At 40.6% G+C, this 14,899-nt stretch overlaps 1 protein-coding gene across 8 annotated transcripts in view; it reads left to right on the top strand.

Moving 5' to 3' along the window:
- Window positions 1-14,899, top strand: part of SENP6 (SUMO specific peptidase 6) — a 191,784-nt gene that overhangs the window by 37,210 nt on the left and 139,675 nt on the right. For all 8 annotated transcript variants that reach the window (XR_005595886.1, XM_039529204.1, XM_039529203.1 and 5 more), the window contains one exon: window positions 7,249-7,342. Coding sequence is in view for 7 of the 8 variants with exons in the window: in XM_039529204.1 (XP_039385138.1) it covers window positions 7,249-7,342 (94 nt within the window). In the remaining variant the exon portion in view is untranslated. The remainder of the gene's footprint in view (window positions 1-7,248; window positions 7,343-14,899) is intronic.

Genomic DNA, 14,899 nt, shown 5'->3' with positions numbered 1-14,899 from the left:
AAAAACTTCAATTGCGATAAATGCAGGGTCGCGGTATAGTGGGGTTTGTCAGTGGTCCCCAACACTGTGCATTGATGTGCACCCCCTAGTGCCCAGCAGGGGAGAGGAGCCGCGGCTCCCCGCCTGCTGGGGACAGACAACTCCGGGGCTGTGGACGCCAGTTCTCCCTGTCCCCAGCAGGCGGGGAGCCGCAGCTCCTCTTGAAGCCGGAGAGAAGCCGCGGCCCAGCACCTGCTGGGGACAGAGCACCAGCACCCGCAGCCCCGGAGTTCTCTGTCCCTGGCAGGTGCGGGGCTGCAGCTTCTCTCCCCTGCCATGGTGTTGGGGATCATTGGTACAGTACCATACTCTATTATACCTTAAAGGGGAGCCAACCTGTGATTGCGTTATGTGTGATTTCGCGTTATGGCGGGGCACGTTATTGCGAGGTTTAACTGTAATTGATATAAAAGCATATGAGGTTACTGTGAAAGTTTTGTTTTAGATACCCAACACTTCAAATTTTCACTCTATTAGATATGGAAGTTGAAAGCCTTAATGAAGCATTGGAGAATATGTTGTCAACAGTTGCTGTAGGCAATATGAAGGTAGATGAGAATGCTCTAGTCTTTTCCCTTAATTCTTGCCTTCCCTCCTCCCCCCCAGTAAAAATGATGTAGAATTAATTTTTTTTTTAATTCCTCTAGATTTCTATCCACTCCATGTCAGTCTTGACAGTGGGGAGTTCCCCGATTGCATGGCAACTGGGGGCAGAGCAGATCCTTGCTTTCAGCTTGAGTTTAAGACTGCTCCTCAGGAAGAACTCTCCAAAATTCTGTCTCCAAATGGCACACATGACAGACTTCATGTCTCTCTTGGTAGCAGAATTTTCCCAGAATTTTTAACTGAAGGTCTGTTTCTTCATTGGCTTTAAGGCTTTTCTTAAAATTGCTAAACTAAAAAGAATTGTGGTTTTCTGAAGAGGGTTTGAAGGACAGCCCCTCCCCACCCTCCCTCAGAAATGACAGGCTGCAGGAACTTGTCTCCCCTCTAGCCTGTGGGCAAGGTCCATGCCAAGAGTTGATCAGACTGCTTTGAAACGTAGCTCCCAACTGATGTGTGGACACGGCGCAAGCTGCATGGAATCTCCCTTAACTGAGACCAGTCTAGAATCAGTGGCATGGAACTGAAGAGAAGTTTTGTTTTTGTTTTCCTCCAGCCCCCATAGTTCCTCCATAGACTTGGGAATCCCTATTTTCATGGCTTACAGAGTGAGCAGGAACAGTTCACTGGAGCCTCCTGAATTTCAGGGGAAGGCAAGGTAAGGCCCCCCCCCACCTCCCTCACCAGTACAACCTGGAGGAAGAAATCCATGCTAATAGCCAGCAGATGGGTAAGGTCTGTGATGAGATGGTGAGAAGGCTTCAGAGGATCTGCTCTTCCTACAGGCTGTTTTAACTCTGTCCTCTGTTCCTGCAAACTTTGATACCAAGCATCCTCTCCAGTGGCACTGGCTTATTCCTTGTTCTATGTGGTCAGCCTCTGCTTAGCCCAGATAAAGTAAAAGGGATTGAATTGATTCAGATCTCTTTTCTCCTAGTTTCCATGGGTCCCATAGGACATCATAATGTGGCTATGATTTTCCTTAGGAAAACATGCAGGATACATGTCTGTAGATTGTCCTTTTAATCTCCCTGTTAATGCTATTTCCACCTCACAGTGCCACCCCCATTTCTCATGTTGGTGAATGATATTGCTCACAATCAGCTCTTAAAAGGCAGCATAAAATCTTAAAACTCAAGAAAGAGTCTCCCCTCTAGATTCTCGAAAGTAAATAAGTGTCTAAAGCTGGGGCTTTGATGGAGATAATTTACTCTGATCTAAGGTTTCCAGAGTAAGAGACTACAGCCAGTAATGTCAAGGCTGAGGCTGCTGTATCCAAGTTTAGTCTGAGTGATGATTTTATCCTCCTGCCTGTGTTTGGCAGGCGTTCTCCCTCAGTTGGTATAAATGTGTTATTTACTAAGGAGACTGCAACAGGCATAATCTTACATAGAGTAATGAAGACCTTTTAGGACTTAAGTACAAGTACTTCCTGATGGGGAATTCCCACTCCACCTTAATTAAATCCTCATAAACAGGTGAGGAAGAATTATACACCTCTTCAGCTCTGCAAGGTTTTTGTTTTATTGTTTTTTGTGCTCACCTGCAAAGCCATGGTGAGCATGCATGCATTCACATATATAGCCAAACAAAACCAAAACAAAATAACTACAGAGAGCCTACTTTAAACTAGGTTTTCTTATCATTTTTTCCAGGACCGATATTTCACCTGACTCTGTTTTGCTGTGTGTGTTCAAAACTTCCAAAAACACGTCCTGAAAAGGTCCACTCAAAGAAAGTTGGAATTGTAGGCTAACATCTGATATCCTTCCAGATATGTTGATCTCTTTGATGAGCACAGAGACAAAATAGTCACTAAAGCTTTAGACAAAAGAATAAGGCCTCACCCACACCTAAAATTTAGGTCAACCTAGCTGATTTGCAGAGGGGTGTGAAAAAGTCACACCCCTAAAAGACATTTAAGATGGCATAAGCCCTGGTATTGACACCACTATGTTGACCGAAGAATTCTTTGTTAATCTAGCTACCGCCTCTCAAGGGGGTGGATTTTCTACAGTGACAGAAAAACCCATTTAATTGCTATAGCAAGTATCTACATTAGAGGTTAGCTGCAGTTGTGCCACTGTAGCATTTATGATTGTAGACATAGCCTAAGTCACTCCCTCCTTTCAATGAGGACCTGGTGAGAGAATCTTCAAACTCCCTTGTCTTAGCAGGCGTTCTTGTTGAGTGTTCCAACTCTCAGGAAAGATAGCAATAGCCTATTGCTATCTTTCCTGAGAGTTGGAAGACCACGACTGGGATTCTCTAGAGAAAACTATCCAAATTCAAAAGCATCTCTTGAGTTGTAAATTTCTGCAGTCTGAGCAGATCCCCCTGCCCCCTTCCGGCATATGATACTTCAGGGTGGGCCCTAATCTGGGTGTGAACTACCTCAGAAAATGGGTGCTTGAGATTCAGGAAAGGCTCCACAGTAGAACTCACTTACCCTGGGGATTAAGCATGGAAACAAATCTGGCACAGTATATAATTTGCCTTCTTGCTTGATGTAAAATAGCTTCAGCACTTTGCAGAATCTGGCATTTGCCACCTCTGACTGAAGTGCTTAAGATTAGACATGTTCTTAAATACTCTGAATTGGGATCCCTGTTCTTTCAGAGGAGAGGCAGTCTGGACTTTTATTCTCCATTCTGGGAGATGCTGCAAAATGTTCTTGCATGATAGAAATTCTTCTAAGGGAAATGACTTACAATATAGTTCTAAAATCCTTACATCGGTGAGTACTAATCTGGTCCTTCCAAACTTTCTTTATATTCTTTCCACTAACATATCTTGCCTATCACACTTCTTTTTTTTCCCCCAGACTTTTTATTTTTCTTTCTATAATCACAGCTCTATTAATTGGCTAAGATATATTATGCACACAATTGTAATTGTGTGTAACTTTTTAAATATTATGACCGTTTTGGTGTGGGTGTCTGTGTATAATCAAGTGCTCATTTAAAAGATAATGCAATAAAAATATACATTTAAAAACTAACTAAAATTGTTGTGCCCCTAATTTGTCAGTATCATTTTTTCAAAACTAAATATTGTCTAGTTAAAACTGGCTTCTAAAGTTGTCAATTTTTAAAAGAATTGGTTTGTATTGTAGCCATTTTCTATTAAACATTTTTAAAGCAAAATTTATTGGCACATGTCCTGAGTTCTTAAAATGTTGTGTACTGTAGCTACAATCTTAAAGCTATAGGTACTGAAATTTAATTATTTCCACACAAATTACTTGATGGAATCCCAGCTGAAGTGCTGAAACACTGTGGTTCTATACTCAACAAAGCTTTGCTAGACCTATTTTACTTTCTGCTGGGAAAATGAGATTTTACCCCAGGGTTTCAAAGATGCCAAAATTGTTACAATCTACCAATGCATAGGGTACAGACACGACTGTGGCAATTATCATGGCATTTCGCTCCTCTCTATCGCTGGTAAGACCCTTGGTGAGCTGTTGCTGAAAAGGCTTCAGATTATTGCAGCTGATGTACTTCCTGAATCCCAGTATTGTTTTCATTCATCATGCAGCACTGCCGATGTATTTACCTTATGCCAGTTACAGGAGAAAGCTGCTGAACAACAAATGCCCCTCTAGTTGCCTTTGTTGATTGTAGTAAGGCGTTCGACTCTGTCAGATGTTTGCTCTTTGGTGCCTTCTTGCAAAGTTTGGCTGCCCAGACAAACTAATCAACCTTATCTGCTGCGTCCATGACAACATGTAGGCCCATGTACCAGTTGGTACCAACTCATCTGATCCCTTTCCTGTAACCGCTGGGGTTAAACAGGGCGGTGTGCTTGCCCTCTACATTATTTACTTTGCTCTTGTCTAGAGTGCTAGAAGTCATCGCACGTACTACCACTGTAGGTGTTGCTCTAACAACATGTTTTGATGGTAGACTTCTAAACCTCCACTGATTCAAGGCCAAAAGCAAATCCCAGCAAAGTTAAGTAAAGTACCTATTGTATGCCGGCAACTCAACGTTTGTTGCCCTTTTCGAGAGTGATCTGCAATGTTTTGCTGAATTTCTTTGCCCATGCTTTATCTATTTGCCTCTGTATTAATGTGAAGAAAACAAGTCCTGTACCAACCATCTTCTGACCACTTCCATCACTGCCAGAAATAAAATTGAACAGCTGCCAATTAAACAATATCAAGTCCTTCAGCTACCTAGGTAGCACAGTTACTGATGACATCAACATTGAAAAAGAATTTTCAGTATGCTTAGTCAACTGCCTCTGTTTTTGGTTGTCTACCGAAAGACTATGGACAAGACGAGGGGTGCAGAGAGGTGCAAAGTGTCCACAAAATACCAAGTTTACAGAGCTGTTGGGCTGCTTTGTCTTGTATAGTAATTAGAGACCTGTGCCCTTTATCATCTTATTAAAAAACTTAACTGTTTGCAATGATGCCACCTATGCCGCAAGATGGGAATCACATTGTCTGACAAAATCACCAACAGTGAAGTACTACAGCTGGCAGCCATGCTAAGCATGGAAGCTATGCTAGCACGGAGGCAAATGACCTGGGCTGGCCATGTTATACGTATGGGTAACAATTGACTGCCTAAGGGGTTCTGTATAGTGAATTTGAAAATGGAAAGTCCAACCTTCCTACTGCTTAACTCCGCTACAAAGATTGCATCAAGCAGCTTGTACAGTCTGCTGGTCTGGACTTAATGACGTGGGAGGATATGGACCATGACAGGCAAGCTTGGCATTCCATTACAAAGGAAGTAAAATGAGCATATTGTCAAGCCACCTTGTGCAACAGTAGGAGGGAACATAGACAACAACTTGCCCTGGCACATCTCCTAAACCAGAGGTGGGTAAGTTGGTGTCTAAGTATGACCAGAAGACTGGATCCCGCCCCTCAGGGCTTTGGATCCAGCCTGCGGCACCGCCAGCACCCTGTCCCTGTGGCTTCCGGGTGGGAGGCAGAGGGCTCCATGCGTTGCCCTTGCCTCCAGGCACTGTCCCCCCCACAGCTCCCATTGGCTGGGAATGGGGAATCACAGTCAATGGGAGCTTCAGGGGAGGTACCTGGAGTCGCAGCAAGGGCAGCGCAGGCGGAGCCCTCCGTCCCTCTTCTCTCAGGGGCCGCAGAGCTTCCTGGAGTGGAGCGGGGCTGGGGGCAGGACAGGCATGCAGGGAGCCTGCCCTGGCCCTGGTGTGCACTGCAGCCATCCCAGAGCTACTTGAGGTAAGCGGTGCTGGGCTGGAGTCCAAACCCCTCCTGTATCCTGCCCTCCAACTCCCTGCCCTGAGCCCCCTGCTGCAGTCTTCACCCCTGCCCTGAGCCCCCTCCTGTACTCCTCACCCCTCCTGCATCCCAACCCCGTTCTCTGAGCCCCCTAATACACCCGGCAACACTTCTTTGCCCTGAGCCCCTTCCTGCACGCTGTCCCCTCCCGCACACCAACCCCCGCCGTAGCCCTGCATACAATTTCTCCACCCAGATGTGGCCCTCAGCCCAAAAAGTTTGTCCACTCCTGTACTAAACCCTACATGTGGAAAATGATTTCCAGTCATAGTTCTACTTGAATACGAACAACAGTCATTACATTACAGTCTCTGTGGGGCATTGATGCTACTTTCTTGGGGGCATCACTGAGAGGGTTGTGGTGGGAAACCTGAATCACCTATTCAGTTGAATGCCCCTGCAGTTTGCTCTTCCATATCAATCAGACAGGAATTAGCTCAACCTTCTTTTTGTGTGACTGTTGTCTTTATGTAAAACTGTCTTGCTCACTGTCATGACATTATTGGTTGGTCAGTGGAATATTTGGGTGAAAAACATCCAGAGGTGACGACTCTTCTGAAACATTGAAATTGTGCTCCCTTAGAACGAGAGGATCTAAAAATGTAGGTTCATTTCAGAATGCAATAGGTTTCTACCTATGTTGTAGAAAACTTGGTTTTGCAGTACACACTTAAATTATATCCTTGTTTCTAGTTCTTCAGGAGAGTTAAGGCTTCATTCTCATTAGAGGTTATCATCAACTACTAGGCTGACGATTGTATACAGTTTGACCATTTGCATCTAGGTTTTATTTACCAGATTATTTAAATAAAGGAATGGTTGGTTTGAAAAGTTTAACTGGAAAAATAAATGGAGTGTATTTGTGCCTGGTTGAGGTATAGACTGACAAAGAGTAAAAATGCGGAGAGACTGATCTACGCTTGGTATACAATGTGTATACAAGGAGTAAACTTTACAAGCGTGAATGTTGTCAAACAAATGGCTCATTAGTTAACGGTATGCAGTTGTCTTTTTCTGCTTCAGTTAGCAGTCTTTTAATAATAATGTGTGGTGTCAAATGTGTGCAGCTACTTACAGAACACAATGCTTTTTCACTTTGAATCTTATGTTCCAGTGTTAATTTAATCAACATGCTAAAAGACTTGAGTATATAGTTGTGCACATTCTAAAAATAAGTCTGTGCTGCAGTCACTAACCTTATTTTGTCAAATGATACTTGAATGATTAAATTAACTAAATATCTGGGATATAGTATGTTGTTTTACCCTTCTAGGTTGAATTGATTAGTGACCTGGCTTGAAATCAAGACTTATCTTAACTTGTTCTCATTTCAGCTTTGAATAGATCACAATCCAAGAGAGATGGAGGTTATAAAAATAATTGGAGCTTTGATCATGGAGAAGAAAGTGAAGGAGATGCAGAGAAAGAGTAAGGATATTTTTATCTAGGTTATTGAAAATAAAAGTGCTTAATTATAAAAACCTAATTTTTTATAAATTATGAAACTGTAGCATATAATGTGTGTAGAAAATTAGATCCTTAACTTTCTCTTCAATAATTTAATACTAATTTAAGAAAAATCTATTTTGAAAGAACTTGTCATTCTTAATTATTCCTAGACAAAAAAAATGTTCAGATAGAGTTAAGATATAAATCAGTAATTTAGGTAAAATAATTGGCAGAGATGTTATAATTATCCCCAAAATAAACAATACGAATTCAGGAAATTCAGAGTTGGCGGTTAAATTTAAATGAAATCCAAACATGTTAAGGTAAAGACACACACAGTTAGGATAACCAAACAATCCTAGCTCTGCCCTATAGTGCCTTTCTGCAATAACCATATAATTATGATTAAAGTGCTTTAGTGTTTGTAGTTTCAAGTTAGATTAAACTGGCTTTAAAAAAAAAAAGACTGGATTCTCCCTTCAACTCCATGTTGTTAAACACAGGAGAGGTTGTCTTTGTTCCCTAACTGTACGCTTCCATACCATACATGTTTGGTTTGTAATACTTTGTGAGAAAGATGGGATAATTATTTAAAAAAAAAACATTTTACTCTAAATTACTGATATGTTTTCTCAAACTTAATGTAGCTTTCTGTCTGGGAAACTTCTTGGTTTCCAAAAATTATTACAAGGTTCATACATGAACAGTAAATGAGAAATCAGAGAGAGTGATCTTATGATATTTCTAATTATTTTTGTGAAGAAATAAAAATACTAAGAATCTTTGACTCACCTACTTCCTACATTCCATATCTTAACCTCCCTGATCTTGAGCTCAGAATAAAATCTAAATTTTAGGGCTGTCAATCGCAAAACAAATTAAAAAATAGTTGTGATTAATTGCTGTTTTAGTCACACTGTAAACAATAGAATACCAATTAAAATTTATTATAAATATTTTTGTATGTTTTCTACATTTTCAAATATATTGATTTCAATTACAACACAGACTATTAAGTGTAAAGTGCTCACTTTATATTTTTATTACAAATATTTGCACTGTAAAAAAGATAAAATAAATGGTATTTTTCAGTTCACATCATACAACTCCATTCAGTCATACTTTTTGTTCAGCCAATCGCCAAGACAAACAAGTTTGTTTACATTTACGGGAGATAATGCCTGCTTCTTTGAAAAGTGAGAACAGGCATTCACATGGCACTGTTGTAACCGGCATTGCAAGGTATTTACATGCCAGATATGCTAAACATTGGTATGCCCTTTCATGCTTCAACTTGTAGGCTTTAAAGCAGGGGTAGGCAACCTATGGCACATAGGTGGCACCTGAGCTGATTTTCAGTGGCACTTGCACTGCCTGGGTCCTGGCCACCAGTCCGGGGGGCTCTGCATTTTAATTTAATGTTAAATAAAGCTTCTTAAACATTTTAAAAACCTTAGTTACTTTACATACAATAGTTTAGTTACATATTATAGACTTATAGAAAGAGACCTTCTAAAAATGTTAAATTGTATTACGAGCACGCGAAACCTTAATTTAGAGTGAATAAATGAAGACTTGGCACACCACTTCTGAAAGGTTGCCGACCCCTGCTTTAAAGTTTTAACACTTTCATTTTTCAGTGCAGTTATGTAAAAAATAAAAACGATTATATTTGTAAGTTGCACTTTCATGATAGAGATTGCGCTACAGTACTTGTATAATAAATTTAAATTGGTATTCTATTAACAGTCAGATTAAAACTGCAATTAATTGTGACTATTTTTTTGATAGTCTGATAGCCCTACTAAACTTCTCTCTGTGGAAATCATAGGAGATACGGAAAGGGAAGCTAAGTTTACTGTATGTTATCCCAGAATTTTAAAGTTGTACTGATTCAAGGGTGACTATATAGACTTAAGAGTCTGCCTTTTTTCTAAACTACTTCTAGTTGTCCATGTTAGGTCTGTGTTCGTCTATCTGTTCCACTTTTTTTTTTTTTAAATCCCTACCTCTCTTATTTTTGTCTAAATGGTATTGCGGCTTTCATTTAATGATGTTTATCCCCTTTAACAACTTCTTAGTATGTTATGCTTGTCTAATACATTCTTATTTGTTACAAATGTTGACAAAGTTTTGGAGAGAAATCTCTGGAAAATATTCAATTTGACAGTAACCGTCCTTCCTATCTCTCTAGATTTTCTTTAGTTTTCTAAATAATTTTAAATACAACTTTATTTTTTTCCCCTCAAAGCGATCACTGTATGTCTGACCGATTTAGTCCTCGGGGAAACCTGCACAACACTTTCAAAAGATAAGCTTGGAAGCTTAGATTCATAACTGTGCTCAACACTAAAAATCATGGTCTTTTTATAAAGGCGCTGCATTTATGGCTTGTTACAATTATCTGTAACCCACCAACTCTCCTCCCTTCTAATGTCGCTGGGCAGCTGCCTGCGTTGTCCACTGCTTTCAGGAAGAGGAGCCGGTTGCAGCTAGCTGGTGGGGGCTTCGAACCAGGGTGGACCGCCAGCCCCCCTATCAGCTCCCCGCTGCCCTAAGTTCCCTGTGCTGCAGCTGCCCAGCAGGCTATCAAGGCAGTTCAGCTGTCCCTCCCCCAACTGCCGTGTGCTGCTCCTGCCCTCTGCCTTGGAGCTGCTCCCAGAGACTCCTCCTGCTTGCTGTGCAGGGGGGAAAATGGGGGTGGGGTGGGGTGGGCACTAGTGTCAGGGTGTCTTTTCCCTTCCCCCTCCCCCCCTCCTGCACCCTGCGTACCCCTTCTCCATATAGAGCAGGGAGGGGACAGAGAGAGATACAGAGAGCTTGGGGCAACAGCTGCTGTCTCAGCTTCCTGATCCACTTCAAAACACAATGCACCTAAGAGCGTCAGCTTACTTAAAGGGTCAGTGTGCATCTCTCTCTCTTCCCTCTTTCTCCCCCCCCTCCCACTCCCAAGGTCTCTGTCTGCTATGCTGTCTCTCCTCCCTCGTGTTTGTGCTGCCTTGTGTGAGAGGCTACATAAACCACGTGTTAACCCTTGAGGGCTCAGCTGAGTGCTAGTTCATCATGTAGCAGTAAGGCAGTCCCTGGGAAATATCCCTCCCTCTTCCACCCTCTAGCTTGACCACCTCAACCAAGCTTCACAATCATAGCTGTGAACAGTATTAAATTATTTGTTTAAAACGTATACTGTGTGTATCTATATAATATATAGTTTTTTGTCTGGTGAAAAAAATTTCCCTGGAACCTAACCCCCTCTATTTACGTTAATTCTTATGGGGAAATTGGATTCACTTAAGATCATTTTGCTTAAAGTCGCATTTTTCAGGAACCTAACTACAACGTTAAGCGAGGAGTTACTGTACATTGGCCAAACCAGACAGTCTTGACGCAAAAAGAAATGGACACAAATCAGACGTCAAGAATTATAACATAACATTCAAAAACCAGTCGGAGAACACTTCAGCCTCCCTGGACACTCAATTACAGATCTAAAAGTCGTAATTGTTTAACAAAAAACTTCGAAAACAAACTCCAACAAGAAACTGCAGAATGAATTTGCAAACTGGACACCATTAAATTAGTCTTGAATAAAGACTGGGAGTGGATGGGTCATTCACAAACTAAAAACTGTTTCTCCATACTAATTTTTCCTCTACTGTTACTCACACCTTCTTGTCAGCTGTTTGAAATGGGCCATCCTGATTATCACTACAAAAGTTTTTTTTTCTCCTGATAATAGCCCACCTTAATTGATTAGTCTCCCCCATTTTTTCATGGTGTGGGTGGGTGGGGGTGTGTGTGTGTGTGTGTGTGTGTGTGTGTGTGTGTGTGTGTGTGAGTGTGTGTGTATATATGTGTGTGTGTGTATATGTGTGTGTATATATATATATATATAAAAACTTCGTACTGTATTTTCCACTGCATGCATGAGATGAAGTGGGTTTCAGCCCACGAAAGCTTATGCCCAAATAAATTGGTTAGTCTCTAAGGTGCCACAAGTACTCCTCCTTTTTTTGTCAAATAGCATGTTTTTGGTATAGGTCAGAAACAAACAAAATACATATTATTTGCGTTTTGTTCTCCAGTACTTTTTTTTCTTGTTGTGTGTGCACACGCGCACACACATATATATGACATTTGACAGGGTATGGTGGCATTAAAAACCAAGTCAGTGCCCTGGGCACATACCTGCAGTTTATTCAATGGATAGAAACATCACCTTTATGTCTCCACGCCACAACTGATATACTGTAAATGGATACAGTTCTAATACCTTTTTCTCTCTACCAACGACACAAGGCAAAGATGCTTATTTTCCAGAGCAATGAAATCACCTACCTATATATATATATATATGATGTTTCTATCCATTGAATAAACTGCAGGTATGTGCCCAGGGCATTGACTTGGTTTTTAATGCCACCATACCCTGTCAAATACCTTTTCCTCCACACTAATAAGAGAAGTTGAGAGGGTTCTTCTTGAACAGGGCTCAGTATAACATTCTTAACCTAATAGCCACTATATATAAATCCTACTTAGTTTCTTTTGTAGCTTGGCAATATTTTGATCAGGCATACCTTGACCATATTCTTTATGTCGAAGTTTAATAAAGAAATGTAATGAGCATGCACTAAGGTCCTTTCCAGATTTAGAAATAAAGTTACTGCAAACTGTTGAAAAGAAGTTGGTCTTGATTCCCCTTTTAATACCACATTAAGCACATCTGTGAGAGGCCTACCAGTCTGTCTTTACATGTTTATAATTTATTGATATGTTTATAATTTATTAGCCCAAGGTTCTGCTGATTTTATGGTGAAGACTGGTTCCTTTCTGCTCAAATATCTCATTATAAAAAAATTGAAATATGAGAGGGTTGGCTTTTTCATATAATTTGCAACTTTTTCTAATATCTGTTTATTAGTCTCCGAAGATCTTTTATAAGAGGTTTAAAAATTCCCTCTGTTAATTTTGGGATGGATAATGATTTGCTTCCCTGTATTCCAGACTGGATGGATAATGTAGTCAGATGGCCTTCCTTTTAGTTTTCTAATCCTAGATTATTCCTTTTATTCGCTTCTTCACAATATAATTATTTCATATACCTGCTGGTTCTTTGTGTATTATCTGTTAGTAAAATGTTTAGCTTGCCCCGTAAATTGGTTGAGAATCTTGTTCAAAGCAGTCACTTTATGACAAGATTCTGGTTTTTAATCTCTCGAATTTTCTGATGAATTAGTAATGTCATTTTTTTTCAACCAAAGATCAGTTAATTCATAGAGCTATCATTGTTTCACGTGAATTCTAGAGAAGGAATCTTTATGTGCTGTTTAGCAACATGTTTGAAATTTTCTTGTGAAATGATTCTTCTCTGGATCTTTTAATAGGCAATAATAACCTCTTAGTTTTCTGCAGAATGATTTTCAGCAAGGTTAAATTTCAGTTTGGTTGAAGTGTGATCTGGACACACATTACATATGACTACTTGCAGCTTTTTGGCGGGTAAACTTAATGCTAATCATTAACACTTTCTTAATGTAAAGTTTTTGGATGATGGTAAAATTGAGCACTCTTCTTTGGATTATGGCTTTTCAACTTTTTCTCTAAAACTCATTGTTTATAAACAAATTATGAGGATAATGGAATTTGTATTTCTCGTCAGTCTCCTAAAATTCAATACACATTTAAGATCTCCTCCTTGCAAGAAGTCTAATATTCTAAACTATTTTGTTTAATTAAAAAAAAGTGTGTTGGTAATGGATACGATTGAGTTTATTTTAAATTTCTTCCCTTTTTAAGTAGCTAATGAATACGAGACCTACCAAGAGTATATCCTAGTTTGGTTTAATTAGTAGAAATCTAATTTGTTTTGAAAAGAGAATACCTACGCTGTTTCAAAACTATTGCTCGAGTCATAAATGCCCCACAACAACCATATTCCTCTGTTCTGTGTCTCTCTTTTTAAAAAAAAACAAAAAACAAAAACCAAACGTACATTTCCTGTATACAGAAAGTGTGATATGGTGTGTTTTTTCTATTTTTGACCATCTTTGAATCACATTATATAGGCATCTAGTATTTATGGAGCATGTAAACCTCTGGATACTAATATTTTTTTTAACATTACGTTCTAGTTTATCTAAGGCATATGTACTTTGTATTCTTTTGAACAAACTTAAAAAAAAGTGTTATTTAAGATCATCCAATCACAATACATTTTTCTGGTCCTTGTCATTACTTTTATTCCTCAAAAGTTATGAGTATCAGAAGATCTATTCCTTATCCTTTTGAGACTTTTTGTTGATTCAGGGCTTTGTTCACTGTAGTCTTCTTCCCTCCCCCTGCCCCTCCCGTACTCTTCTGTTGTGTTTATAATACAGTAGTATCTAGGGGCCCCATTGTGATAGACACTGTGCAGGCAGTAAGACAATTCCTATCCTGAAGAGCTGAAGTCTAAAAAGAAAAGATCAGCCAAGAGTGGGAAGGGGAATGAGAGGCAAAATTACTTGACCAGGGTTGCACAGCAGGCCAATGAGAGAGCTAGATATAATATCTGTCTCCTGAATCTCAATCCAGTTGCATGTTCACTGGACTATATTGCATTTATTTCTTCTATAGGTTTTGGTCTTTGAACAACCAAGGTCCTGTATGTAGCTACTCTTGGACATTTTTCACGAACTGCACCACCTCTCTTCTTATTGCACTTATCTAGGGAAGTGCAACAGAACTCTTTGAGGGAGTGAATTCCCATCCTTGAAAAGCAAATAAAAATGCAGTATGTGAAGGTTTTCAAATCTACAAAGATTCTGTCAAAAATATTGAACCCTTTTCTTCTCTTGTTGTGACTGTGTAATTGAAAATTAGTTTCTTCTTCGAGTGATTGCTCCTATGCATTCCAGTTAGGTGTGCGCGCCGTGCGTGCACGGCTCTTCGGAAGATTTTTACCCTAGCAACTCCGGCGGGCCGGCTGGGCGCCCCCTGGAGTGGCGCCGCTATAGCGCAGGATATATACCCCAGCCGGCCTGTCCGCTCCTCAGTTCCTTTTTTCCGCCCGTGACGGCCGTTGGAACAGTGGAGCACAGCTTAGCTGACCTCCACTTCCCTAGCTACTTGTAGTTTTCTCTCGTTCTGTTTATAGTTGTAGTTAACTCTTTGTTTGTAGAATAGTTTAGTGTATTTATTTTACAGGGGTTCGGGGTTTATCCCCTTCCCCTCACCCGGTGCCGGGTCCGATGCCCAGTCCACAGGGTTTTCTAATGCTCGGCTGGCCACAAGCCGCTGCCGACAAGAGATCTTCTCCTAAGTGCCTCGAGGGATCTTACCTCACAGATAAGTGCCGCATTTGTGAGGCCTTTAATCTGTGAACAAAGGGGAGCGGGGCTTTCGTTTTAAACAGCTCCTAAGGGAGGCAGCTCTTGCTCCTCCGCTCTCAGCGCCGAGCGCTAGTTAGTTTTCAAGGCGCGCTCCCTCGGCACCGGATCCCCGGTACCGCCAAGGCCTCCTGGCGCGACCGTCGCTGGCTCCGACGTACCCTCG

Source organism: Mauremys reevesii, linkage group 3 (assembly GCF_016161935.1).
Source record: "Mauremys reevesii isolate NIE-2019 linkage group 3, ASM1616193v1, whole genome shotgun sequence".
In the NCBI taxonomy this organism is placed as follows: Eukaryota; Metazoa; Chordata; order Testudines; family Geoemydidae; genus Mauremys; species Mauremys reevesii.
This window is presented reverse-complemented; position numbering and strand designations above follow the sequence as displayed.